Here is a 27,938-nt window from a genome sequence, read left to right as displayed (position 1 = left end):
ATATATGATGGGAACTTGATGTATTTGTTGAATCTACTACAACCCACTACAATCAATACTTTAAGTAAAATTAACCCTGAATTTTGTTTTAAAAAGCTGAATGAAGTCCAGTAAACTGCTTAATAGAAACATTTATAATAGATTTTAGAACTTTGTATAACAAATTGAAAACAGTTTTTCAAAAAGTGAGTTTGACTTCTTAAAGGGCCAAGCTCAAATTATGCTGTAACTGGAACAATTAGCTTTGGATCAATCCTGGGAAAATGATGCATTATAGAACAGCAGATTTGTTACGTTACCTGGAGATTTCAAACTGTGGTATATGCAAATAATGAGCTATCATCTGAGGTTTAAGCTATACATGATAGCAACTGACTGCACAGTTGAAATCACTAGGATGATGTAAAATAATTGTTCTAAAATGCACCATTACCATTCAGAAAAATAGTCCTATCAGGTGCCCAGCACTGTGCTCAGTGCTGGATTTATGAAGTATTTATTTTTTTTAAAAAATGCTTCCACTTTTAAGATTATGAAGTATTCCAAAACTCTCACATTTTTAAAGGTTAAATGAAATTTTAAATGCACAGTACAGCCATTATATAACAGGCATAGAATACTGTTTTAGGATTTGGATAATTTTTTTAAAAAGTCACAAGCAACTCTTTTTCAAAGAATAGAATTCTAAAGGGTATGAAAACCTACATACAAGAATGGAGTGCCTCATTGCTCATTTGCTTTGTGTAATAAGTGTGTTATTTAACACAGGCATGCCATTTCAAAGCTCAGGCAAGGCTAAGCTGCACTTTTGACGTTTTTTGTATTAGGCGCAATTCAGCAATGACACCCATTTCCCCTGGTAATCTTTCTCTCGGCGAGTTCCTAAATGCTAGATGCTAGAGTCAAAAAGCAACCTGATATCTGGGGAAGTATGGAAGGGGGTGTGAATAAATCTAGTGAGCTGTGCGGAGGGTAAGATTTTATAAGAGCAGATATAAGAACGGAGAAATTACGGTTTCCTATGACACCCTCCTCCCTCCACTTTCTCTCTTCACCAATCCGTATCCCCCCAAATTAGAGGCGGGTTCAGCAAGGTTAGGCTGCAGGCAGCTCCGAGGCTCCACAGCGCTGCCGCCCGGGCCTGGAGATGTAACTGTTGTTTCTCACTCGGAGCCGGAGCTGCAGAAGCTGCCCCAGCAGCGCGGCCCTCTTCCTCTAGCCCTGTCCTGCGGGGTCAGGTTCTTCCCCGGGATGCGGGGGTTCGCGGACGGACTCCGCCGGAGGCTCCGCCGACACAAAGCCGCCGGAGCGGAGCCCGGCCCCCGGGGGCACCCTGCGGGCTCCCTCCACGATGCCGCCCGGCGGCCCTCCGCGCTCACTCCCGGGCGCCTACTACGTGCTGGGCGTGGGGTCAGAGTGACCTGGAGTTAGTGCCGGTCCCCAAGATTAAAGCAGGACAAGCAGATTACCGGGAGGAGGAAGTCGGGGTGAGGGAGCCCAGGGGACGCGAGTCGTGGGGGGAAATGGGAGGAGGGACGCCCAAGGCGCCAGCACTCCGGCGGGGCCCCCGGCCCCACGCTGTGCCCCCAAAGAGAGCCCGTGGCCTTTGTAACCAGAAAGACGCCCCGGGCCCCAGGGACGGGGGGGGCTCTCCGGGCGCCGTGCGGTCGGGGGCGGCGGGACGGAGCCGGGAGCCCGGGGGCCGGCCCGCCGCCTCGGGGCCCCGCAGCCCCCGCCCGGCCGTCTGGAGGGCGGGGCGGGAGGAAAACCGCCCGCCGAGGGGTCCTCGGCTCCCGCGAGCCGCGCGGCCCCGAGCGGCTTCCTGCGGCCCCGGGGACAATGGGCGGGAGGGGAAAAAAGGGTTAAGAAACTTGGCTGGAGCGCTGAATGGCGTGGAGAGGCGAGGGGAGGGGCCGGCCGCGGCCGCCGGGCGGCGGAGGGAGGAGCGCGGCGGCGGGCGGCGGGAGCGAGGCGCTCGGAGGCAGCCGCGCAGGCATTGCAGCAGAGCCCCGAACTCGGGAGGCGGCGGCGGCGGCGGCGAGGTGGGGACGGCACGGCCCACGCCCGCCCGTGGCCTCGCGTCCGCCACTGCACCCGAAGGGAAGAGCTCGCCGGGCGCCGGGGGAGGTCGGGCGCGGGCGCCTCCGCGGAGCGAGCCGGACGGAGCCCGGGCGCGGAGCCGCGGCGCCTCGGGTGAGTGCGGCGGCGGCCGGGGTCCTCGGAGCGGCGGCGCCGCCGGAAACGGCCGGGAGCGCGGCCCTCGGCGTCGGCGTGGGCGGCAGGGCCGCGGGGCGTCGAGGACCGGGCGGCGGGAGCGGGTGCCGGCGGCGGGTGGGCTCGGCGCGGGGGCCGCGTTCCCGGGGAGTCCCGCCCCTCCCGCCGGCGCCGCGTCCCCCGGGAACTCTCCGGGCCCGGGCGGCGGGGCCGGCAAGTTGTGCGGTTGGCCCCGGGCTCGCCGGCCGGTCCGTGCCCGTCCCGGGTCGAGGGGCGGCCGCCGCGCGCCGCGCGGGCCGGGTGACCGGGCCCGGGTCGCGGCGCTCCGCTGCCCCCTCGGGCGCTCCTCGCCGCGCTCCTCCCGGTCCTGCTGCCCGGGGCGGCCGGGGCGGCCGGGGCGGCGCCGGGCGCAGCTCGCCGCCTCTCGCCGGCGCTTCCCGACTCGGTGCTCGCGGGAACCCGGGCAGGAAAAGCGAGCGGGAAGGGGGACGGCGCTCCGGCCCCACCAAAGCCCCCGGCCGGGTCGTCGGTACGAGTCGTTGCCCTCCCGCGGGCCAGGCTCCGTGGACCCGAGGCCTCGGCCATCACCTTACCCGGAGCCAGGACCGGGGGGCTTCTTTCCTCTCCTCCTGCCTCGGTGTTCTCTAGTGAGTGCCGCCGCTTTAGGGAAGGCGTCCCTGGACATACTCTGCAGATGCTCCCATCTTTCCCAAAGTAGTTTCCCAATTTCAGTCCAGTTGGTGTTCAGGCCGAAGGAACAAAGGAATCCACTGTGTCTCGGAGGTGGACAAGCTGGGAGCCTGTGACACATGTTGATCTCGGGAGCATTTCAGGAGTTTCTGCCTTCTAGCTCCTTCGTGGCCAGATTGGGTTTCGAAGATAGTAAAAGTACGGAATGATAAGTACTCTTGAGTTTTTAAAATAGTGTTTTAATAGGACATTGTATTTTGGAAAAAAAAAAAATTAAGACGTTCCCAGCTACAAGGATTTTTACTCAGTTGGTGCAACTAAGTTGCAGTTTGTCTCCAGGAATGTAAAGGATCAAATGTGAGATTGTTCTGAAAAACTGTCTTTAGAGGAAGAGAGACCGTCTGTAGGTATCCAACGTGATAAGGTTATCGGGTTATATAAGATAAATGCTCTTTCTATTATTGGGGGGGGGGCGATTGTGAAGTAAAGGGCTTTGGAAGTTTATTCTTTAAGGTTATGAATTGCATTGAACCTGCTTATTAGTGAATCATAGGCTTAGCAAGTGGGTGGCCCCTTCCTGATGGGCTCATTCAGTGTTTAATGACCAGTGTGCTACCTTTGTTGAAGAGACTGAAATAAGTGGACTTTTTAAACAAATGGTGCTTCAAGTGCCTGGCACCTAATGTGGGTTGCTGCCTGTAATATGTTGAAATGTGTTTCGACTTCGAAGTAACTTGCACTGGTTTTGCCCAGCCATTAGGTAATGGGGATTGGGTTTAACTGGTTCAGAGGCTAGTGGCTTCGTGACCAATAGTAACTTTTCTCTGCCCGGAATTAGTTCCTGGAGACAAAGAAGGGTCAGTCAGCAGAACAGCTCTTACCCTGCAGGCTGCAGAATTGTTACTCTAGTCTGTTGCATACATTCTCATGGGGAAAGACCCCTTTCCATGCTTAACCTCTGAAAGTGCCTGAGGTATGTGAGGGAAGAAAAATAAAAATGAAAATATAGATAGTTGGTTTTACTCAAATGAATTCTCTGTAGTGCCTTCGAGGTAGTTGAAAACCAGATTTTACACCTATGGGAAGACTTGCTTTAGACCCACTTCTTGCATGTGTCTCAGAACTATGCAGAACTTGGATTTTACTAATGTAAACACCCTGAAATATTGTAAGTTCCCAATAAAGAAGTGTTTGTAAAAGAAGCTAAAGGCTCTTCTGACTCTTGGAGTTTTAAGAGCAAAACATCCTGGGGAAAAAAATAACCTATACCACCACCTAGAGTCTGTTTGTTAGTTGATTGCTCCTGAAGTTTGCTTAAATTGACATGTCTCTTGTGGTTTCCAATAGACCTAAAAAATGATTAAGAAGTGCTAGCTTACAAAAGGCAATCCAAGAGAACAAATATTTGTGTATTAAATAGCAAGTGCAATTTAAATGATCCGTGCTACCTTTAGAATTGAAAGTTATGACATATTAAGTTGAGTGGGCTGTTCTCCAAAAGATACTAATTCAGAAGAATTTAAAACAGGTATTCTCAGTTTGTGTCCCAAGGTAGCTCTCATTGCTTAAAGACTTGCTGCATTGTTACCAGAGATTCAAGAAATCTTCAAGAATTTAAATTCCATTCGGACTCCTTGAGGTCCAGGTTGAAACAAAAGCAATGATAAAATAAAAATATAAGGGAATGTTAAAACTCCAAAACATTCTGGAAATTCAAAGGTAAAAGAGAATGTAGGCTATAGTAGAATTGTGGTTCAGAGATGTGAAAAGTAAAATCAACGTGAAATAAAGGGGTAATCTGCCTTGTTGGAAGTTTACAGATAATAAAGCAATCTGTTAAATGGGAGACCTTAGGAAGGCAGCCTTGTTGCCACGTGGCTTATATTGTCCATGGAGGAAGTAATGTTCCTCTTTAAATGGTATAACCCGAGAAAAAGAAGGCCTCCGGGATCTTTAATTAAATACCAGTCGAACAGAGAGAACTAGAACACTATTAATTCTGTCAAACATCACTATTTTAGAATATTGAGGACAACTAAAAATGAATTAAGTCATATCTGAAAGCAGAATTTTATGGAAGGTGACAGATGAGGTAAAACATGTCAATCCAGTGGAATAAATAGGGATACAAGGAGATGTCATCCTTGGCTCTCTGGAACTATTAGAGGGAAGAATGTTAGTATTAATTATACAGATTCCATTGCAAATCAGTACTAGAAGATGCTGGCATAGAAGTAATTTTAAACCAGAGTGGCTAAGGATATCTGACATTAAAGGAATTAGGTTTTTAATTTTAAAACTTTAAGATTGTAAGAAACTTAAAAACACTAGTTTTGTGTATCAGGTTAAAAGATAATACTGCCCCAAATAAGTTCAAAACATCTCATTTTTATGAGGAAAATTTGTTTAATTAAAATTTTGATAGGTTCAGTTTTGCCTTTTAAAATTCAGGATTAGTTTTTAAAGTGTAGGTTAATAGAGAAGAAGGAGTTCTAGTCTATGCTAAGCCTCTCTTTATTGCTCTAGTTCTGGTCTCCTTTTCTAAAATAAATAGCTGCTACATCTTTGGATGTTTTTGTCTATGAAAAGCCTTCTTCATTTGTTGCTTCTATTCTTGGCTGTGGTGGGGGGTGAAGGTTCTTTATTCTTGTGCTTTTTCTGTGTGCCACTCCATGTGGCTGATACACAGTCAGGGTCGGTTTTGTTTTGTTTTAATGATGATTTACTGTTACGTGGATGAAGATGGGGGGGAAAAGCATTTGCTCTTCTAATGAAGTCCTTTGTACCCATGTCTTCCAACTGGAGAAATATTTTTATGAAAAGCAACTTTTTATTACTATTGAAAAGTTGAACATTTTCAACAGAATTGCGCCGGGGGATGGGGGGGAGCACTTTCAGGATAATGAGTTCAAAGGCATGAATTGAATTGTTCAAGATGCATATCCTTAAGTTGAAGTTTTTTGAAGGGACTGTGGGAGTGGGGAGCAAACTCATTCTGCAGGTATTTAGGTGACACAACAATCAGAGAAATAGAACACCAGGATAGTCAGTAAGACTTGAGAAGGTAAAAATCAGGCATGTCAGATGATGAAGCAGGCTGATGGAATGGAACTGAGGATTATGTCCAGAGGTTGCAATGAACAAAAAGTAAATGAGAGAGATCTTGTTTCTGTATCCTGTTTGCATCTGATGCTGAAGCAGGGACATGAATTGCTGATGGTAATGGATTCCCTTTTATAAGAGCAGCAATATTACATAAATAGTGGTTGTTTGAGGGGGAGCAATGACAAATTTCCCATTTGTGCATTGTGCACTTTGTTTTTTAAATTTCTCTTAAATATATCTAAAAGAGGATCAACATTGGTTGCCAGAATAGAACCAGAAATTATAGTTTTGGGGGAAAATGAATTAATATTAGATTTTTTTTTTTTAAATTATTCTTTTTAAGATCTGGTATTTTCCAGTGGTCTTATTTGAACATGGAAAACAGAATGTTGAGGTTTGGGTGGTTAACTGGAGAACTCTTTGATAGGATATCTGATAATAGGATATTTGATGTAAATAATTACAGAAAGGGTGGTTTTATTTTTTTCAAACTAAATATAAAGATTGAGATAAGTAGGACCTTTTTACTAATTGCTGTCATTTATATATAGTACATACTCTGCATTTTGCAAATTCAAATGGGTTCCTACACTATTTTGCAAATAGTAAAAATAAAGCACTACAAAACTTGTGGTATTTTAGGAACATAAGATAAGTTTTTTAAGATCGTAAAATATTGAGAAGAACAATGAGGAAATTGTAAATGTGATACATTTTACGACTATTAGGATTTTGTTAAAATTAATACTTTGAACCATGCTGGAGATAACATTTAGTCTAGAACTCTAGAAGTAATATAGTGAGAAGCAAATTTGAAGAATTTAGAAGACTGGCAACTCATAGATATAGAAAAAAGTCACTTTTTGGAGATATGAAGTAAAAAGGACTCACTCTGTTTACTTAGTAGTATTAAGATTATTTTTAAAAGGCTATAACAGATTTTAACATGGATTGTTCTTGAAGATAATTTTAAAGATAATTACCTGTTACAGAAATTATAACTCATCTGATTTGTTTTTTGGTCAAAATAAATTTAAGAAGAACTCCAGAATTTGTTGGATTGAAGCTTCAGCTAGGAAGGTGCTTGTGGTATCTATCCATCCAACCAACCATCATCCCTCCCTCTCGTCCCACCTTCTTCCCTCCACTTTCCCTCCCTCCCTTCTTCCCTTCCTCCCTCTTTCAATAAATAGGGCTAGAATAAAAAAACATTTTGTTAAGAAACTTGGAAATAGAATTGCTTCTCTGACAGGGTTAATAGTTACGTTTTGAATTCAAAGCTAACGTGGTTCAGAATCCCCAGAACATCTTTAAACTTTGTATGCCTCTGAATAAAGTTCTAAATTAAAACCCATATTCCTCTTTAGCTTTGTGTCATTTAACAAAAATATATTTAAGAATGGAAGGAAGAGACCCTTATTTGACTTAAATTCCAGGTCACTTGTGTGACTAAGCCTACTGTCTCAAGAAATCTTAAACTGGAAGCCTGTTGGGAATTTGAGTCATCAGCTTAAGATACCAGGGGGCCTAGGCCAACTCTCATTGACCTGATGTTGGTGTTTATTCAGAGCTTTGGTGGAAAGGAGTCTTTCACCCTTGGACTTCTAATTAAGAAAGTCATTTTTTAGTCACCTGTTAAATGATAGTTAGGGCCACTCCTTGTTTTCAAATCTATAATTTGCTAATGGGTTGAGGAATTAGAAGCTTTTGTTGTTAGTAGTATGCTTTATTTTACTTTTCTTTAACAGCTAAAATAGATGAGAAGAAAACTTAAGCCTTTTTGTGGGTAAGCTAGTTTTTTGTAATTTTGTGCTTTTAATTGCTGAATTTGCCTGTACTGTACATAACGTGAACATGTTAATATGTTGCTGAATTTAAAAAATCAGATGATAATTTAGCACTGCGATAGTAAGATAGGAAATTGCATTTATATTCAACCTTAAAATGAGAATAGTATTATATTGTTTTGGTGATTTAATGACAATATAGATAGAGCCTGACATGTAACAGGACACAATGAAAGTTGGAGTCAGAAGTTCAGAATAAAATGGGACTTCTCTCTTGAGGAATCTTATCTAAAAATCAAGAGATGTGAATTGCTTAAAGGATTACAACTGCTTTTTGAAACAGTCTTTAATGTTCTACAATAAAGTGGTAGATTTATACAATGGAAAAAAGACAAATTAAGGAATGGAAGGAGGACAGAAAAAAGAGGAGAAAAATTATTTGAAAACATGTGAAACACTCCCAAATGGGATATAGAAATATCTTCAAAATAAGTTAATCAGTTATATTTTTACTCTTAAAGGGAATATTTGCACAGTGGGTCATGTAGGCTCAAGTTTGATTTTTGAAAAGCATTTTAAAAGTATTTTTGTTTTGTTATTCACACATACTTTTCTAGCTTAGATTCTGCTACTAAAACAATATGATACAGATAAAAGGAGCATCATTTTATATCTCTGGGCAACATCCGTAGAATCTGTATAAAGGAATAAGATTTGATTTTTAAATTCGGGAATTCTGACTATACATCAATATATGCTCTTGTTGACAATATACAGTAAAGATTTCAAGCCTGTTGTTTTAAAAGGAGAGTAGAGATGATTGGGTAAAAACTTGAACTATAAAACAGTTGTTTTCTAGTTACTTGTCTTTAGCCTTTTTTATTGGGATGAAGAGCAGGGAAAGGAAGATTTTGTGCTGGTCACTTGACAGTTCCCCAGTGACATATAGGTATCATTTTCACTATTTTACAGATAAAGAAACCTACTAGTAGTCTGAGGGATGCCTGAGTAACTTGCCTGAGGTCACAAAGCTAATTTCATTGATAACAATTTGCTTTTTCCTGAGAGTATGCCATCATTTGAAGAGAAAACCAGTCTCTCTTTGATTTTTAGAAAATCATCAAAAAACCCTGCTCGCAGTCTGATGGCCACAGAACTCATGCAGCACATAGTCTACCTAGCCTGGATTCTCAGACCAGTCTTGCTGGGAAGGGACATCACTTCCAGTGTATGATTTCTGCAGCAGTTGATGTCAGTTGTCAGAGCTGATGTCCTGCTCCCTGTGCTTACTGGGGAAATGTCTTCACCAGGGCAACGATGCAATCAGTGCTAACCCCTGTGAAGTGTACCACAGAATTACCATCGTGTTCTTTGAGGCAGAGAAAGCAACTGTTTCTTGATATAATTCATTAAAATAGTTTGTTATGGTCTTAATTCAGGTATTCCCAAGGATAATTACGTTTGCCCACTTCAAGGAGCAGTTGTAGCAAATTCAGAGCCATAGCTCTTCCTGGTTGAAAAGTTAAACCTCCTGACTTACAGTTCTTTATGTGATTTTTTTTTTTATTGCCCTATCTTCATCCACAATAATTTTATTTTAAAGACTATCCTATACTAATAAACTAGGTTTTGCAATAAAAAGAGGAAATTGATAGTGCATTTGTGAGTTTATCAGAGGGAAGCAGAAATAAAGAGATGAGGAGTATTTAGCTTCATTTTGGGAGTAGACCATGGTGAGGAAAAATATTTTTGAGATATGGAGGTGTGTAGCATATAGTATTTTTAAAGTACACATTGGGCATATTCTTTTATTGTTGAGGTAATGAGAAATGGGGTTATAAATCTCTCCAAATCTTTTTACTTGCCTCATTTAAAATTTATGGAATTTTGAACCCAAAAGAATCAAGCTTAGTGGTTCCCTCTACACTAAAAGGTATAGTCAAATTGAAACTATATTGGAGATGTAAGTCTCCTATACATAATATTTTCTAGTGAGCTTTGGATTTTTGAATTGCCAAGTAAATGTTGGATAAACAAAAGTGTTTGTATAAAAGCTGCAGAGAAATGTTTTACTACGATTTATTAAGATAATATAGTGTATCTAGCCAAATAAGAGAGAAATTGTTTTAGTGAACAGTCTGGGGGAAAATATATATTTCTGGAGTTCAGATCCATATATTATTTCTTTAATCCATTCATGCCTTTTTACAAGTTTAATTAAAATAGACAAGGATTAAAGATGGAAGTTGCTTTATTCACCATCAGGTTCTTTCCCACTACCCAGTGTTATTGAGGCAAAACTCAAGCAATGAATGCCCCATTGTTCACTTTGTTAGTAAAATGTTACTCTTACCTATCTTGGTAATCCATGATTGACCTGAATCGCTGTCACATTTTCTTTCTTCTTTTTTAACTTTTGTATATATGTGTGTGTGTATGTGTGTATACACACACACACACACACACACACACACACACACACACACACACGAGGCCCGATTCATTAAATTCGTGCAAGGGGCTCAGCCCTCGCAGCTGCAGCGGCTTGCCTCGGCCCTCGCAGCCCCTGCTACATCTGGAAGGTCGTTTGGCTGTCCGGTCTAATTAGCATATTACTCTTTTATTATTATAGTGTGTGTTTTTTGTTTTTTTTTTTTTTGACTTGGGCTTTCACAAGTTGAAGTAATTTCATAGAAACCTTAGGTTTTTTGGTTAGAAGAGAATTTGATATGGATGCTCTGGGTTTAAACATACTGTCTCAGAGGTACCTTGTTCTACTTCCCCATTGTCAAGTCAATTTATAGAGGCATCTTGCTTAATGAAAAGCACATAGGATAGGTGGTTGGTGTGGACTGTATACCAAATAGTGATAAATGCTACCATTTGGTACTGATATACCTTTTTTTCTTTTCTTTTTTTTTTTTTAATATATTTTATTGATTTTTTTTACAGAGAGGAAGAGAGAGGGATAGAGAGTTAGAAACATTGATGAGAGAGAAACATCGATCAGCTGCCTCTTGCACACCCCCTACTGGGGATGTGCCCGCAACCAAGGTACATGCCCTTGACCGGAATCGAACCTGGGACCCTTGAGTCCGCAGGCCGACGCTCTATCCACTGAGCCAAACCGGTTTCGGCGGTCTTTTTTTCTTTATTTTTGTTTCCTCTTCCCCCTATTTTTCCTTTTCAATTTCTCACTTATCCTTTTATTTTTATTTTTATTTTTTTTATTAAGGGTATTCTTGTGATACAGTTGGGTAAATGATTAATTCCACATTTTTATTATTGTTGGTAATTAAAAATTTCTTTAACATTTATTGCCTATATTTTACACAGGAAGAAATTGAGCCCTAAGAATTTAAAGAAATTTTAAACTCATATAGCTAGCAGTTGGGTAAACCCAGGATAAGAAACCAAGTCTTAATTTATTTCACACTTTTTTGGTTTTTACTAAATCAGTCTCAGAATGAGGGGCTTGTGTTTCAGGTGTTAAAGCGTAGTCCAAGCAAACACATAGGAAGGATCTGTGATGACCAGAAGGACTGGGTCTTCTTAAGAAGGAGAGTGAGAAAAGGCCAATTATGTCATCCTTATTTTTGTAGCCTGTTTTCTTCGCATGCTATTAAAACATGGTCTTCAGAACCGTCTTATGATTTATTTGATATTCTGGTACTTGGAATGTACTTTTTAGGCTGAAGATTTAAAAAGAAATTTTACAGTACACGTGCACATCTGTTCCTCAGCTTTGTTTCTGTATGTAAATACATAGTTCTATTTTAAAAATCAGCAGGGGAACTTCTTTTTGTAGATTAACAGAGCCAGGTACCTTTAGTCAACTAGTATGATCAGAATACTCACAGGCCAGCTCTACTTACTACTGAAAAGTAATGTCCTAAAACCATTAATGGAGGTGAGTGGGTCTGTGGGTTTAATTGGGAACATAATGTGAAGATTGTGGACCCCATTCCCGTATTCTCCTGTGAATAGGTAACAAGATGAGAGGGCACTGTGTGGACCTTTGCTGATAATGTGCCCTGAACCAACCCCCTGGGTCTACCCCCTAGAAAGAAAGCAAGAGAGAAGAAATCTAATGGTAGCTGTTTATGTGGGCCACAGACAGACCACATTCCTGACTTTGGTGAAGCAAACAAGAAAGAAATATTCCCACTATGGGACAGTGAGAAAGAGCATAGATGCTGAGACAGTCCCCAAGCCTCTAACAAGATCCATTTGTCTCTCATGGTTCTCTGCATTGTAATGGTCACACTTGCTTAGTGTAATGTCTGTCTTCCTCAGTAGAGGGAAAGCCCCATGAATAGGAGTATATTCATCAGTGTGTTGTCAGTGCTGTAGTTGCCTGGCACAGATAAGGCTGTTATAAACATTTGTTGAATTGCACTGTGCCTATGCCAGCTCTTGGGAAAATCTGGCTTTTTTAGTGGGGACGGTCAGGAATGGAGCCTCTGTGTATCCTATATAATAATGAGGTAATATGCAAATTGATCATCACGCGCTCGCACAAGATGCTGTCCCCATGTGGTCACAAGATGGGCACCCCAAGGTGGTCAGGAGATGGCTGCGCCCAAATCACAAGATGGCTGCCCCTGTGTAGTCACAAAATGGCTGGCAGGGGAGGGCAGTTGTGGGCGATCAGGCCAGCAGGGGAGGGCAGTTGGGGGTGACCAGGTCGGCAGGGGAGGGCAGTTGGGGGTGACTGGGCCTGCAGGGGAGGGAAGTTGGGGGCGACCGGGCCAGCAGGGGAGGGCAGTTGGGGGCGACTGGGCCGGGAGGGGAGGGCAGTTGGGGGTGACTGGGCCGGCAGGGGAGGGCAGTTGGGGGCAATCGGGCCAGCAGAGGAGCAGTTAGGTATCGATCAGGCTGGCAAGGTAGTGGTTAGGGGGTGATCAGGCTGGCAGACAGAAGCGGTTAGGGACGATCAGGCAGGCAGGTGAGCAGTTGGAGTCAGCGGTCCTGGATTGTGGGAGGGATGTCCGACTGCCCGTGTAGGCCCGATTCTGTGGGCTTAAACCGGCAGTCGGACATCCCCCGAGGGGTCCCAGAGTAGAGAGGGTGCAGGCTGGGCTGAGGGACACCCCCTCCCCCCAGTGCACAAATTTTGTGCACTGAGCCTTTAGTTTATACCTAGTGGCCCGGTGCACAAAATTCATACACTGGTGGGGGGGGGTTGTCCCTCAACCCAGCCTGCACTCTCTTCAATCTCGGACCCCTTAGGGGATGTCCAACTGCCGCTTTAGGCCACAGGGATTGGGCCTAAACCGGCAGTTGGACATCCCTCTTACAATCCGGGACCGCTGGCTCCTAACTGCTCGCCTGCCTGATCACCCCTAACTGCTTCTGCCTGCCAGCCTGATCGCCTCCTAACCACTCCCCTGCTGGCCTGATTGATGCCTAACTGCTCCCCTACCAGTCTGATTGCCCCCAAAGGCCCTCCCCTGCTGGCCTGATCACCCTCAAGGCTTTTATTAGTATAGATAGCTGCTAATTATTATGTAGTAGAGGCCTGGTGCATGAAATTCATGCACTCAGGGGAGTACCTCAGCCTGGCCTGTGCCCTCTCACAGTCCGGGAGCCCTCGGGGGATGTCCAACTGCCGCAGGGGTGGGAGAGGCTCCTGCCACCACAGCTACGCTCGCCAGCCATGAGCCAGGTTCAGGGCTTCTGGCTGAGTGGCGCTCCCCCTGCGGGAGTGCACTGACCACCAAGGGGCAACTCCTGCATTGAGCGTTTGCCCCCTGGTGGTCAGTGCGCATCATAGCGACCAGTTGTTCCGCCATTTGGTTGATTTCATATTAGCTTTTTATTATATAGGATAAGTTTTGCATAATAGCTGCTGTTCTTCATTTTTTCTTTAATGTATTTAACCCTTTGCACTTGCTTGCTTTTTTCTCGAGCTGCTACTGATGCTAACCGTGTCGAGTCACACTCGACATCCAAGTGCAAAAGGTTAAGTTAGAACTTCTAAAAGGAATAATATTCCTTCCTTAAAATTTATTATCTTTTTTCAGGCATATTAATTATGAAGGGAAAACTGAACCTAACTGTTGGTGACATTATAATTACTTGGCACTTGGGGTTATTTTGTAATGTTTTTCTTTAAAAATATTCAATTTATAATATATTAGAAAATATGGTCCGCAGAATCATTGGGGAGCACTTAAATTTTTTTTTTAGGAAATGTAACAAAATATTTCTAGAATCTTATAGGCAGGTTCCTTAGTCACTTCCAGTTGTCATAAGAATCCACCAGTTTGACACATTTAATGGCATTGGATTTGACTAGTTGGAAAGGAGGGAGACCTCTCAAATCTCATGTCTAGAGTAAATTTTGACATTCAATAATCTTAAAAGTTAGAGTATCAAGAATGACTTGATTCAAACCAGTAAGTTATAATACTTTAGTATATGAAGTTCTTTTGTTATTTTTTTATAAATTGAGATTTGTTCTTTTCTAGAGGTGAATTTTCTGTTAGAACACTGTCATGTTCAACTAGAGTAATAATGCTAAGGCAGAAGAGAAAATTATTTTAAAATGGAGCTCAGAAATTTCTAGACTAGCAATTTTCAAATGCTAAAGAAAATGTATAGATTATCTGGGTTATATATTTACAGCATTGAGATTTAACAAATGCTCTTAAAATAACTTTAACCCAGTTTCTTTTGTTATATGAAGACAAAGTTTTTTACTAAACTTAATTTTGCTTGCGTGGAAGTAGATGTCTTTTGTAAACAGAAAAACCATCTCTTCTCATGGTTCATATATTTTTCTGTGTAGTCACATGCTTATAAATCATAGCAAAAGAAGATATACAGACTAATGGACTATTGTCCTCAGTAAAGAGCAAAAACTTAGCACACTATCCTATATAATAAAAGCCTAATAGGCAAATTGACCTAACCGCAGAACCACCGGTGGAATGCCCAGTCGCTATGATGTGCACTGACCACCAGGGGGCAGATGCTCAATGCAGGAGCTGCCCCCAGCCCTCAGGCCCCAGGCCAGCCAAGGCGGTTGCCAGCCAGGGCCCCTGATTGCCCTGCCGGTCGCCCCGCAGATCGGCCCTGTTTGCCTAGGGACCCTACCCGTGCACGAATTTCATGCACTGGACCCCTAGTGTAGTATATCCTTCTTTGTGCTTTCATCAGCGAGTATCCAAACTGCCTTTTCCTTTCTTTGCCAGTCAATATGTTATAGAGTGCATCAATTCTATACATTAGTATGAATTTTTCACTGTTGAGTTCCTCAGCAGAGACCCAAATTTAATTTCTGTTTTCATGAACTGACTCTTAATAACTAAGGCATTAACATTATTTGCCAATGCGGCAAAAAAATGCAAATGAAACTCTAAATCATTGCTTTGCTGCTACAAGTGTTTGTTTTAGTTTTGACTACTCATCCATCCGCATGCTTTACATTTTATACATCTTTGTGTATGTTCCTCCAAGAGATACTTTCCTTTGAAGGCAGCATTCTAATAACATGAACACATTCACTTTGAGTTTTAAACTCTTGTACCACATTCTCTTTTTACCTGTTAAAAAGTAGTAAATTTTGTCATTGGAATTATTCATCATTTCATCACAACTCTAAATGATACTTCATTTGAAAACTATTATCTCTTCCATTTTATAATGGCGCTAACCAACCTGTACGGTTTCAAGTTGCTAAAGGCAAAAATGACAATATTTGTTAATATTTGAAAATAGGCATTGGGCCTTTGGGCAGTCAGCCAAAAATATGAAATTAAAATCTGACTCTAAATTTTTGAAAATGTAAAATTGATATGCTTTTTCTAACGAGTTATAAATAGAAATCCAAATTTTATTTTATGTTATTGACCTTTAATTGTATAGAGTAGTAAAATGTTTTGTAGTTATATGAAGTGGAAGGAGACATAATAAGACACATTATTATATACTAAAACAAAAATCCCCCTGTGATAATAGCTTGTTAGTTTGGACTACATTTCATTTCATTTTGCAGTGAATTTTAAAGTTTTTATTTTTTAGACTTCGGATAAATGTGAACAGCAATCCATATACATATCAGGTGTAAAAATAATTTTAAAGATAATCAGCTGTGAATTTGTCCATTGGGGTTAAGTAGCAACTTGTAATTGCTTTCTGGATCTTAAGTCATTTGCCCTATTGAAGACTTCAATGAATCACCAGGGGAAAAAAAAATTGTATTCATGCATATTGCTATTTAAGTGTTGCATAATTTAGCAGTTCTAAACAACCATTGCTACTTTTAAAAAGAAAAAAGAAAGTAGTGAGGAGCTAGAAATTTTTGGTGTGGGGAGGAAAGGAAAACATTACTTCTAAGCTCTATTGATTGGCCCATTTATTTTGCTTTAGGTCTTTGTGTGTGGTGTAGTCTAGAAGGTGGTAAAATGTAATGAGTTGTGGTGAAAACATTAGTAACCATAATACACTGCTGGGTAGTTTATTAATCAGAGGTACCATGGATAATAAAAGATTAGAGCTAGAAATTAGATAGATTTCAATGAGGCTCCTCTGATACCATGAAATGGGAGAGTCATTTAGCGTTTTCAGGCTTCAGTTTGTAAAAAAGGCGGTGGACTAGATTGATAATTTGGTTCTTCTTCACTGTAGACTCTCTAAGAATCAGTATCACTCCAAAAGTGAAGTTTTACTGTTGCATGCTTTGAGTAACAAGGTGCATAGAGCTAAGGGTTGGGAGGATGTTCCTTATGATTTTTTGAGCATGGCATTTAATATTTTATAGCAAAGTTTTTAGTTTAGCATAATTGAACTTGTACTAGATAGGGTTAATAGACTAGAACAAAAGGTCAAAGCATAAGGCATTAGGCTTAATTAAGGGAGAGCAGGAGTGGCAGGAGTGTGTGACAGTTAAATGGGTTTCCCACAGACTAATGTCGGTTACAGTGCAACCATGCCTCAACTTAAGTGGGTTATTTTGTGCAAAGGGCAGCAGTGATTAGCAGTTTGACATGCCAGACACTTCTGGCCAATCCCATCTGTTTTAGAGGTTAAAAAAGCACACCTTTATGAGCTGATGGATTGATTTGTGTGCCCGTCTGGTAAAGATTAGAAGTCCAAGGCCAATGCAGTAAATGTCAGTTATAGAATATTGTACTTTCTTCCTTGGCTCATTGTTTTAACCGCCAACTGTTTTATAATGGGAGATAATTGCTATTTATGGAATTGAATGCAAGATGGGTGAGGGAACAGGTGAAAGAGGAAGAAATATATTTCCTAATTGGAATTGTGAATTAACATATTCTATAGCAGGTATTTCAAATGGAGAGATGGTCTACTCTAGATACACTTGATTTTATGGAGTGTTTATGGCTTATTCCCTATAGTTGGAGTCACATTGTTCTTTTCTGAGTGTTACCTAAGCAACCCTGTCAGTCCAGGATTTAATTTTACATACTGAACTGGTAAGTACTCAGGTACCTCTTTTACAGACTAATGGATAGTTTACCTCCATACCATCAAATATATTTAAGAAGTGTAATATTTAGTTCATTAACCTCATGGGGAAGAGGAAAGGGAAAAGAAAAAATAGAAAGACACACACACTTGGCTTTGTGGGAGGATTTACTAGGCTCACCTGAGATTGATGCATTGTGTTAAAATTAAGTGTGTCTAAACCGAGACTCAGAGTTATCTCTTTATTTAACTTTGAGATCTGTAAGAGTGATGCCATTAATATAGTTTATTTTCAGTTCAAGGTTGTGGCCCATTTAAAGATATGCAAAGGCTTTAATACATCCATGAAAAGGAAAATCCCAATTTTATGTAGATGAATTAGAACTTAGGTATTGTGATCATAATCAATGAGCTTTAGGAGTATAAGGCTTTCAGTCATTTGGGTGGACAGAGGAAGTATTTGAGAAATAACGAAGTTATCTTTATCATCAAATTACTGCCAACCTAAAATTTGAGTTCAAATAAAAATATAACCAAGAACATTGGAAATAATATTAGAAGATTTTGATTGGCCCCCTTGCTTTTATACTTCTCACAGTATGTGAACCATGAATTGCCTGTTACATAATTATGCAGATTACAGTTGACCCTTGAACAACACCTGGGGTTAGGTGTGCCTTCTCCCTCCCTAATTGCCCTCCCCTCTTCCCCCCCCGCTCCCCCCCCAGTTGAAAATCCCTGTATAACTTTTGACTCCTCATAAACTTAAGTTGTTCTTCATTATCCTTAGAGGATTGGTTCCAGTACCTCTGTGGACACCAAAATCCACAGATGTTAAAGTTCCTTATATAGAACTAGAGGCCCAGTGCATGATTAAATCATGCACGTGTAGGGTAACCTACACGCTTTCGCTTTCGATCACGGGGGAGCTGGGTGCCTGAGTGGACAGACACCCAGCACCCCGCTTTTGATGGTCTGCGGCGGGACGTGAGCTTGCTGCCCCCGAGGCCCCTTCTGTGCCGCAGCACAGCCATGGCGCAGACGCTGTGCTCGCGCTGCTGCTGGCGACGCGAGCTCAGCATCCCGCTGGCCCAATTGGCTATCCCGGCCACGCCAAGTCCCGCCCCCCCCCCCGCGTCTCCTGGCCCATCATGGGCATAGCGAAGGTACGGTCAATTTGCATATTTGTCTATTATTAGGTAGGATGGCATACAGTTGGCCCTCCACATCCACAGATCCTAACTATGGATAAAAAATAGTACAGGTATTTATTGAATGTAAATATCTGTGTATAAGGGGATCCACAATGTTCAAACCCATGTTGTTCAAAGGTCAACCTTAGATATATTGTATTAGACCTTGAATTGCTTTTTAAAGAAAGAAAATTAAAATATCTAAAGAGGACATGGTCACTGAACATTACATGTGATTCATAATGGTAACTAGTACCTTTAAAAATATTTTTATTTTACAACTGAGAAATTCCAAAGGAAATTGGCTTAACTTATAAAAAGAAATTGAGGTGTTTTATTTCTCATTTAGAAAAGACAAAGTAACATCATGACATTGGAGTTTATTTAGGATTATGGTACTTAAATATGTATTCATCCTGTGTTCTTTGTGGAGTAGCATCAAATGAAATGATTTGGACCCATTATAGGTTTACACGATAAAGGTCTTGCCCTTCTACCAAAGGAGAGAAGGTATAAAAGCATAAATTTTATAATATTGTTTCTCTTTCATTAAATCATTTCTAAATTGCAAAAGATTGGCTTGAGTAGTATAAAAGTACTTGTGTAGTAAATTAAATAATGGAAATTTATCTAATTTAATGGACACATACTTTTTAAATGAATTTCCTGGTGATATTATAATAAACCTAAAAAAATTTGGCGTTCTACATTTGTACCATTATGACAAACATTTTTAGTGTAACCTAGATTCCATTCTTTATAGTTTCCTTCCCTTTTCTCCAGTAAACTCAAGTGCCAATAATACCTCATTTGTGTTAGAATTTTACTAAACTGAAGGGAAATATTTTGTAGAGGTAACTTGTTTTTGTGTGTTTTGATATATTCTGAGGTTTTTGAAAAATATTTGTTGTTCCTTTTAATCTAGGGTAGTTAATTTCTGTCATTTTATTGTGCCTCCTTAGTTTTACTAATGTGGCATTATTGGCTTTGAGGCATGTTAAGTCTTCTGCTCCTCTAAACAAATTGGTTGGACATATGCTTGTTAAGGTTAAAAAAAAAGCAGAAACCCTTAATATACAGATGCTCCTCAACTTATGATGGTGTTACATCCTGAAAACCCATCGTAAGTTGAAAATACATGTAATACCTAATCTACCAATCACCATAGCTTAGCCTTACCTACCTTTAATGTGCTCAAAACACTCCCATTAGCCTACAGTTGGGCAGTTATCTTGAGTTCCATCTCAAAAGTCATTGCCTTCTTCCTCCTTTTCCCACTAGAAGCAGAAGACATAAATTGACATTTTGTAGACCTGATGGGATGTGAAAACAAAACACAATATCCAAAAAAATGCTGCCAGCACAGTAAAGTATCAGTTGTTTACCCTTGATGGCTGGCTGAGTGGGAGCTGCAGCCCACTGCCACTGTCCATTGTCACAAGGGAGAGAGTATCATACAGCGTATCGCTAGCCCAGGAAAATACCAAAATTCAAAATTTGATGTATGGTTTCTACTGAATGCATTTAGCTTTTGCACCATAGTAAAGTCGAAAAAAATGATAAGTTGAACCACCAAAAATCTGTACTTGGGATGCTGTTTTTGCAGTTCCTGTCCTAAAATTTTTTATAGCTTCGTAACCTGAATTTTAGTTGTTAGCAATTTTTATGAGACACTGGAAAAAAAGAGTTGCCCTGTTTCATGTTTTGATTTTAAATGTTGTTGGGGTATAGAATTGTCATTTGTCTCTATTCAGGCAGATTGGTGTTATAAAGGAAGCCATAATATGTGATAAACTTATTTAAATATATAGTCTTAGTACATATTTATATTTATAAAATTAGTGTGTATGTATGTAATACATTTCAAATAGAGATGTACCTGTTAATGGCACTAAGCATTTGGTGTCTCCTAATGAGGGAGGGAGAAGGTGCTACCACACTGTCTTAAGTAGATCATTCCTCCTGGGTATATTGCATCCTTTTCCTTGTCTTTTAATTTTTAATTTTTTTTTAAGAGGAAGGGAGAGGGAGGGAAAGAGAGAGAAACATCAATGGTGAGAGAGAATCATTGATCAGCTGCCTCCTGCACACCCCACACTGGGATAGAGCCCACAACCCAGGCATGTGCCCTGACTGGGAAACGAACCTTGACCTCCTGGTACATAGGTTGATGCTCAGTCACTGAACCTTGCTGGCTGGACACACATTTTACTTTTTTGTAATGTGACCTTGAGTCAGTGACTTCAGCCCAGAATAGTTTCAAAGTCATGTAAATAAAAGCAATTAAGGTATTGTTTATCACCTTACATAGTTCTGATGGGATCTTATTGTATAGAGAGGTTTGTTTGCTTTATGTGGAAGGTCAGAATAAGGTTAAATTTTATTATGTAAAATGATTTGGTAATGTTTTTATTTAGCTGCTGAAAAAGTAGTGTCCTAATAGGAAATGATTTGGGGCAAAACAAAAAAACAACCCACATTAAAAAAAACACACTTTTTAGTCAGTAGGAAGTCTCTTCAGGGTGTTTGTGTATTTGTTTTTTCTAATAGTTATAATTCTACTTTAAGGTGATACTTTCTGTCTTCTAAAGTTTGGGGAACATTCTGCCTTTAGTGTTGATTCTAGGTATTTTGACTTACACATATAAGTGACATTTCCTGCTGTTGATGGAGGGTAGCTTAGGAGCTACCAATATGTGCTTAGGGGATTTGTGTTAATGTCCATTTATCATGCCAATAGGGTGTAGGACCTCAGACAGTAGGACTGGAGTCCCAATTCACCTATAAAGATACCTGCTACCCAGCTAGGCTAATTGTCTATAGGGGTTGGCTGAGCATTGACATAGGTACTTGAAGAGTCTTGCTGATAAAGAACTGAGGTGGGGGGGGGGGGGTAAGGATGAGAGAGAGAAAGAATGAAGTAATTAAAAGAAAGGCAAGTATGTTGAGCTAGCATGGCTCAGTGGTTGAGCATCGACCTATGAACCAGGAGGTCACAGTTCGATTCCTGGTCATGGTACATGCCTGGGTTATGGCTTGATTTCCAGTGTGGACTGTGCAGGAGGCAGCTGATGAATAATTCCTCCCTCATCATTGATGTCTCTGTCTCTCTCTCTCTTTCTCTCTCTCTCTCTCTCTCTCTCTCTCTCTCTCTCTCTCTCTCTCCCTTCCTCTCTGAAATCAATAAAAGTATGTGTGTGTGTGTGTGTGTGTGTGTGTGTGTGTGTGTGTGTATTTTTTTTTTTTTTAAAGCAAGGCAACTATTCTCTCTTGTAGTTGAACCATATAACTTTTCTTTCCTTTTATGGTATTTTTTATTTCAGCATGGTATAGTCATTGATAGCATTTCTAAGATTCACTGGTTTATTAAGACATTTACTGAGTATCTGCTCTGTACCTTGCATCATGCTAGTATTGGGGGATTCAAAGATGAATGAAAAGTTCACAGGGAGAATGACAATAAGCAAGATATAGAGACAGTGACTTAGAGGTACAGTGGTTGAAGAGCCTTCCCTCCTAGGATATTGAGGAATCATCTCTCAGACATTTGGTACCTGTGTATGGTTTTAGGGATAGTAAAGACCACTGATGAAATGAAGAAATAAGTAAAATAGCTACTTTATTTTGAGAGGTTAAAGTTCAGGTTTATGGACTTATTTCTGGGCTAAGCTATCATTTATGAATATAGGTTATAGGCTGTAGGATAGAAATTAAGAATTCTAGAACTGTAAAACAGATATAAGGACAGTGACTGATATAAATGGAATGCTGCTGTAATGGAGCCAGGGAGTTGGTATCATGTCTTCCTTATCTCCAACTAGCTTCACTGCCCTTGGCCTGCTGACCAATGTGAAGCTTCCTCAGCTACCACAGTATTAAATGGAGACTGTGCCTCCTGCCCAAAACATTTCACCCACTGTTTTGTTCCTGAAAGTGTAAACTTTCCCTCAAGTGGATGCCATTCTACATCTAGGATGGTTCCAATTCTGAGTTTAACAAATTTTGTTCCCAGTGGTCAAGAAAAAAAAAAAAAAGTTGTTTCAGACTCTCTGTTGACTACTATAAAAATTTAATAAAAACAAGTAGTCTATTTTGGTAAATAATTTTATAATGCAGATTTTTAAAATCATATTTGGTCAACAGCTTTGCCCAAGGAAAGCCTGTATAGTTAAGAATATTTTTATCTTGCAATAAATCTTGTTTGTTTTCTGAGTTAGTTTATTTTAGTCAGTAGTTAGGGTTTTGTTGTAAAACAAACTATTTTTTTAAAGATAAGATGCACTTGAAGTAACACTTATTTCTCTTAATTTTCAGGAAATGTTTGGATTGTGAGCTGTTTCAGAACTCTGTTCTCAGGAGCCAGTATTTTAACATATGGGAGAAACACTTCCAGACGGTACTGTATTTTGTGTCATTGCTCCGTTTTTTAGAAAATGTAGATAAGCCTTTCAATTATAGGAAAGAAGATTATGCCATATTTTTCTATTTATTTTTCTTTTAAGTTTTCGTATGGATAAATTAGATGTTTGACATTTGTAACAGAGGAGAGGGATACATTTCAGTGTTGGTAAATTCTGAATTTAGTGTGAGTGAAAGAAATCCAGTTTAGATGGAACCAGTTTTGCCTGTTTTAAACATCTGAAGCATTTTACCTTTTCAGTATTGCACTATTTATAAGAATGTTTTGATTCAAAATGAGATATAAAATGTTCCTGTTTTAGACATTGTGAAATACACATTAAATAAAGCAGGCAGTCCTAAGGTCCTCCTGCCTATGAAAACTCTACCTTCTAGTTTAGGGATCAGCTGCCATCTTTCTATCAGTGTTTCATCAGGATCCATGGACTTATGCAACCAGGTCATCCGCCTCTGCCTCTGAATGCCTATCTACTAAATTCCCTGTTTGCATTATCACATGCTGTTAGATTGATGTAGCATAGCAGTTCATCTGCTTCTTGGCCCAGAGTCTCAGAACATGTGATATATTGCTAGGAAGGAAGGGGATAGTAAGATTGTCAGTTGAGCAGCTTACCTGCTTCATGTTTTGTCTTTGCAACACACAAACCCATGTGAATACACCAGCTAGTTTGACTAGTTAGTGGTAAACACGGTCCCATTCAGCCATATCCAAGGTTTCGTTGTTAGTGTCCACCTTTCCACCTCCCTTAAGTCTTGTGTTTTCCTTTTAAAAAACTTGCCAGCTGTCTTGCTTGGAATAGAAAGAAATGAAAGAAGGGCACTTAAATTCATTTAGTTAAATGAATTTATTTTTAATTTTTCAGAGAGAAAATATGTTTCAGAGAGAAAACATATTTATTTTTAATTTTTCAGAGAGACAGGAAGGGAGAGAAATAGAGAGATAGAAACATTGATGAGAAAGAAGCATCAATAGGCTGCCTCCTGCACGCCCCCTACTGGGAATTGAGGCTGCAACCCCAGGCATGTGCCTGACCAGAATCAAGCTGGTGACCTCTTGGTTCATGGGTCAGTGCTCAACCACTGAGGCACACTGGCTGGGCAAAATGATATATTTCTTAAAGTTGTAAATAGGTCAAATTCTTCCAGTACGTATTTACTTTATTAACTGGATATTCATGATTTATATTCACATGAAATAACACAAAAACCAGTTTTATATATTTTCTGAATCACTTGTTAAGGAGTATGAATTTCTAAAATTAGATGAATGTAGTTTTTTATGTCTCCATAGCATAATATATTGAACTTTTAAATTAGAAACTCCCTATGTTCAAGATTATTCACTATTAGAGGCCCCAGCCAGGCCTGTGTCCTCTCGCAATCTGGGACCCCTCAGGGGATGTTGGGCCTAAACTGGCAGTCGGACATCCCTCTCGCAATCCGGGATGCTGCATGCACCAGTGACCATACTTTTCATACAGGTGAAAAGAATCTTGCTGTTGTATTGGCAGCTATATTTTTTTGCCCTGATTATAAAAAATAGTACATAACATGGTCCTTCTGAGGTAGTAGTACCATTTTTCCCATCTTATGGGTAGAAAAACTGAAGCAGAGAGAAGTTAAGTAATTGGCTTTGTCACACAGTTATAAGTGTCAGAATCAGGGCTGACCACAAAATGTGCAAGTCAGAGTCCATGCATATCATCGCTGCATCATCCTGTTTTTTCAGTGTTAGAGTAGCCTTGCCAGGTTTTAATTCTTAAATCTAAGAGACTGTTCCTAATATATAGGGTAGGGTCCCTAGGCCTGGCCGGCGATCAGGGCCGATCTGTGGGGCGACCGGTGGGCCAGGCCATCGGGGGTCCCTTCTGGCACCTGCCGTGGCTGGCAGCCTGGTGCCACCCGCTGGCTTCCCGCCGCAGCCGCTGGTCGCCTCCCTTTGTGGGGCAACCGGCAGGGCGATCGGGGGCTCCCGCTGGCACCCACCTTGGCTGGCAGCCTGGCGCCTCCTACTCGCTGACCCCACCACCACCGCTGCCAGTCGCCTCCCTCTCAGGGGGCAGATGCCGGTCGGGGGCAGCTCATTGCATTGAGCGTCTGCCCCCTGGTGGTCAGTGCATGTCATAGTGCCCGGTCATTACGCCAGTCCTTATGCTGTTTGGTCAATTTGCATATTAGGGTTTTATTATATAGGATGGGTATTTGGGCTGTTTTTAGTAAATAAGTGTAAAAATTGCTGCTACGAACATAGGGATGCATACATTCTTTCTGATTGGTGTTTCAAGATTCTTAGGCTGTATTCTCAGAAGTGGGATGGCTGGGTCAAAAGGCAGTTCCATATTTAATTTTTAGAGGAAACTCCATACTGTTTTCCACAGTGACTGCACCAGTCTGCATTCCCACTAACAGTTCCCTTTTCTCCACATCTTCACCAGCACTTGTTTGTTGATTTATTCATGATAACCATTCTGGCAGGTGTGAGGTGATACGTCATTGTAGTTTTAATTTGCATCTCTCTGATGATTAGTGACATTGAGCTTTTTTTTTTCCATATATCTATTGGCCATCTGTATGTCCTCTTTAGAAAAGTGTCTATTCAGGTCCTTTGTCCATTTTTTAATTGGATTGTTTGTATTCCTTTTGTTGAGTTGTATGAATGATTTATATATTTTGGAAATTAATCCCTTACCTCATGTACCATTGGCAAATATGTTCTCCCATACAATGGGTTCCCTTTTCATCTTGTTTCCTTTGCTGTGCAGAAGGTTTTTAGTTTGATGTAGTTCATTTGTTTATTTTTCCCCTTGTTTCCCTTGCCCTAAGAGATATATCAGCAAAAATATTGCTACAAGAAAAAAAACTATAAACAGAGAACCAAGATGGCAGCATAGGTAAACGCCTCTACTTGCTGCCTCCCACAACCACACCAAAATTACAACTAAAATACAGAACAACTATCACCCAGAATCGTGGGAAAGCTGGCTGGGTGGAAGTACTACAACTAGAGAGGTAAAGAAGAAAGCACATTGAGACTGGTAGGAGGTGTGGAGGTGTGGAAGGGACTGGTACGGCACCTGGGTGTGCCGCCTTTTTAATCAGGAGGGAGATTGCCTCTGCGGAGGCTGCCTAGAGGAGCAAGGAGTCCCAGCCCCACACCAGACCCCCAGCCCAGGGTTCCAGAGCTGGGGAAAGAAGTCCCTATGGGCAGTAAGAACTACGAACTGTAAAAATGGAAGAAAGCAGTACGGATTGGGGCTGAGTGACACATAGGCTGCTGGAGACCCAGCTGCTCTTCTTAAAAGGCCAGCACCATGAACTGGATTTACAAGCTCCCACTGGCTCTGAGCTCCAGTGCAGGGCGAGGCTCTGGGGGACTCAGACACATAATGGGGAGAAACTGGACTGTCTGGCATTGGGGCAGGAACTTGGGGGTGGCTTTCTTCCAGACGGAGGTGCTCGCATCGATCATTGTTCCTGTGCTGGGACCTCCCTGGGGTGGGGCTGACTGGCAGCCATTGCTGTTTGCTCTGCCCTGGAGATTCCCTGAGACCCTGCCTCACCCAATTTACAACCCCACTCAAGCTGTGTGCATGGGCTTTTGCATATGAATGGTCTTTCCTTTCTCAGCCTAAAACCTGTCAAACAAGCTGCAGCTGGGTCAGGGAGCCCTAAACATATCAATAAAAGGCCCAAGGCCTGCCTGCACCAGCACCAGCCTGCTTTGCTTCTCAGGTGGGCCTAGTCTGGACACTTCCAAACCCAATACAAAGAGGAGGAATCTGCAAATCTCTCTGTAGCTCCTGCTGAGTGGACCCAGGCAGTGGCTGACTTTGCACCTCCCTGGAGACCCAAGAGCCAGTGTACCAGTGGTCAGTGTGAGACCATACCAGATTACAACTCTTCACATCCATAAGTGACACACTCAAGGGCAGACTCTAAGCACCAGAGCCCCACTGAAGCAAGTCCTGCCCCATAAGGGTGTCTCTTGCACAGCAGCTCTCCCACTGTAGTTGCAGCTGGTCCCCACAGCCAATTGGCCTGGAAGTCAGTTCCTCCCAGTGACACCAATAGCAATCAAGGCTCAACTACAACAAAACTGTGCACATAGCCCACAAAGGGGTGCACCAAGAGTGTCCACCTTAGGTGATTAGGGAGGCTGGGCCACTGGGCCCTATAGGATACCTACTATACAAGGCCAGTCTATCAGCTCAAGGAGATTAACTATTGGATATAAAGTTCAAAACTACAGTTAAAAGGTTACTCAAGAATCTTCTGGAAATCTCCAAGGAATTTAGTGAGACCTTCAAGGATCTTAGTGAGAATGCCAAAAAAAATGGAAAAGCACCAGTCAGAAATTAAGCATACACTGACTGAAATAAAGAATAACATATGGATTCAACAGTAGACTAGAAGATCCCGAGAATCAAGGAAGCAAAAAACCCAACCAGAAGAGCAAAAAAGAAAAAAGAATCCAAAAATATGAAGATATTGTAAGGAGCCTCTGGGATAACTTCAAGCATACCGACATTCGAATTATGGGGGTGCGAGAAGAAGAGAAAGAGAAAGATACTGAAAACCTATTTGAAGAAATAATGACTGAAAACTTCCTCTTCCTGGTGAAAGAAATAGACTTACAAGTCCAGGAAGCACAGAGAACCCCAAACAAAAGGAATCCAAAGAGCACCACACCAAGACACATCATAATCAAAATGCCAAAGGTAAAAGACAAAGCATTTTAAAAGCAGCAAGAGAAAAATAGTTACCTACAAAGGAGTGCCCATAGGACTGTCAGCTGATTTCTCAACAGAAATTACACAGGCCAGAAGGGAGTGGCAAGAAATATTCAAAGTGATGAATAGCAAGAGCCTACAACCAAGATTACTCTACCCAGCAAAGCTATCTGTTAGAATTGAAGGTCAGGTAAAGAGCTTCACAGACAAGAAAAAGCTAAAGGAGTTCATCACCACCAAACCAGTATTATATGAAATGCTGAAAGGTATTCTTTAAGAAGAGCAGGAAGAAGAAAGAGGTAAAAATTATGAACAAGAATGTGACAGTAAATACATATCTATCAACAATTGAATCTAAAAAT

General features: G+C 41.4%; 1 protein-coding gene across 1 annotated transcript; it reads left to right on the top strand.

The window, feature by feature from the left end:
* Positions 1–1,887: 1,887 nt before the first annotated feature.
* LOC129147587 (translation initiation factor IF-2-like) lies at positions 1,888–22,785 on the top strand. Its single transcript, XM_054710164.1, has 2 exons — positions 1,888–2,193; positions 22,742–22,785. The coding sequence occupies exons 1-2, from the start codon at positions 1,888–1,890 to the stop codon at positions 22,757–22,759; spliced, it is 324 nt and encodes a 107-aa protein (XP_054566139.1). The 3' UTR covers positions 22,760–22,785.
* The last annotated feature ends 5,153 nt before the right edge of the window (positions 22,786–27,938 follow it).

Source organism: Eptesicus fuscus, chromosome 3 (assembly GCF_027574615.1).
Source record: "Eptesicus fuscus isolate TK198812 chromosome 3, DD_ASM_mEF_20220401, whole genome shotgun sequence".
NCBI lineage: Eukaryota > Metazoa > Chordata > Mammalia > Chiroptera > Vespertilionidae > Eptesicus > Eptesicus fuscus.
Note: the sequence above shows the minus strand (reverse complement) of the source record. Positions and strands in the feature narration are given on the sequence as shown.

Coding starts and splice junctions, on each gene's coding strand:
- LOC129147587 (XM_054710164.1), top strand. CDS start 1,888: ATGGCGTGGAGAGGCGAGGGGAGGGGCCGGCCGCGGCCGCCGGGCGGC.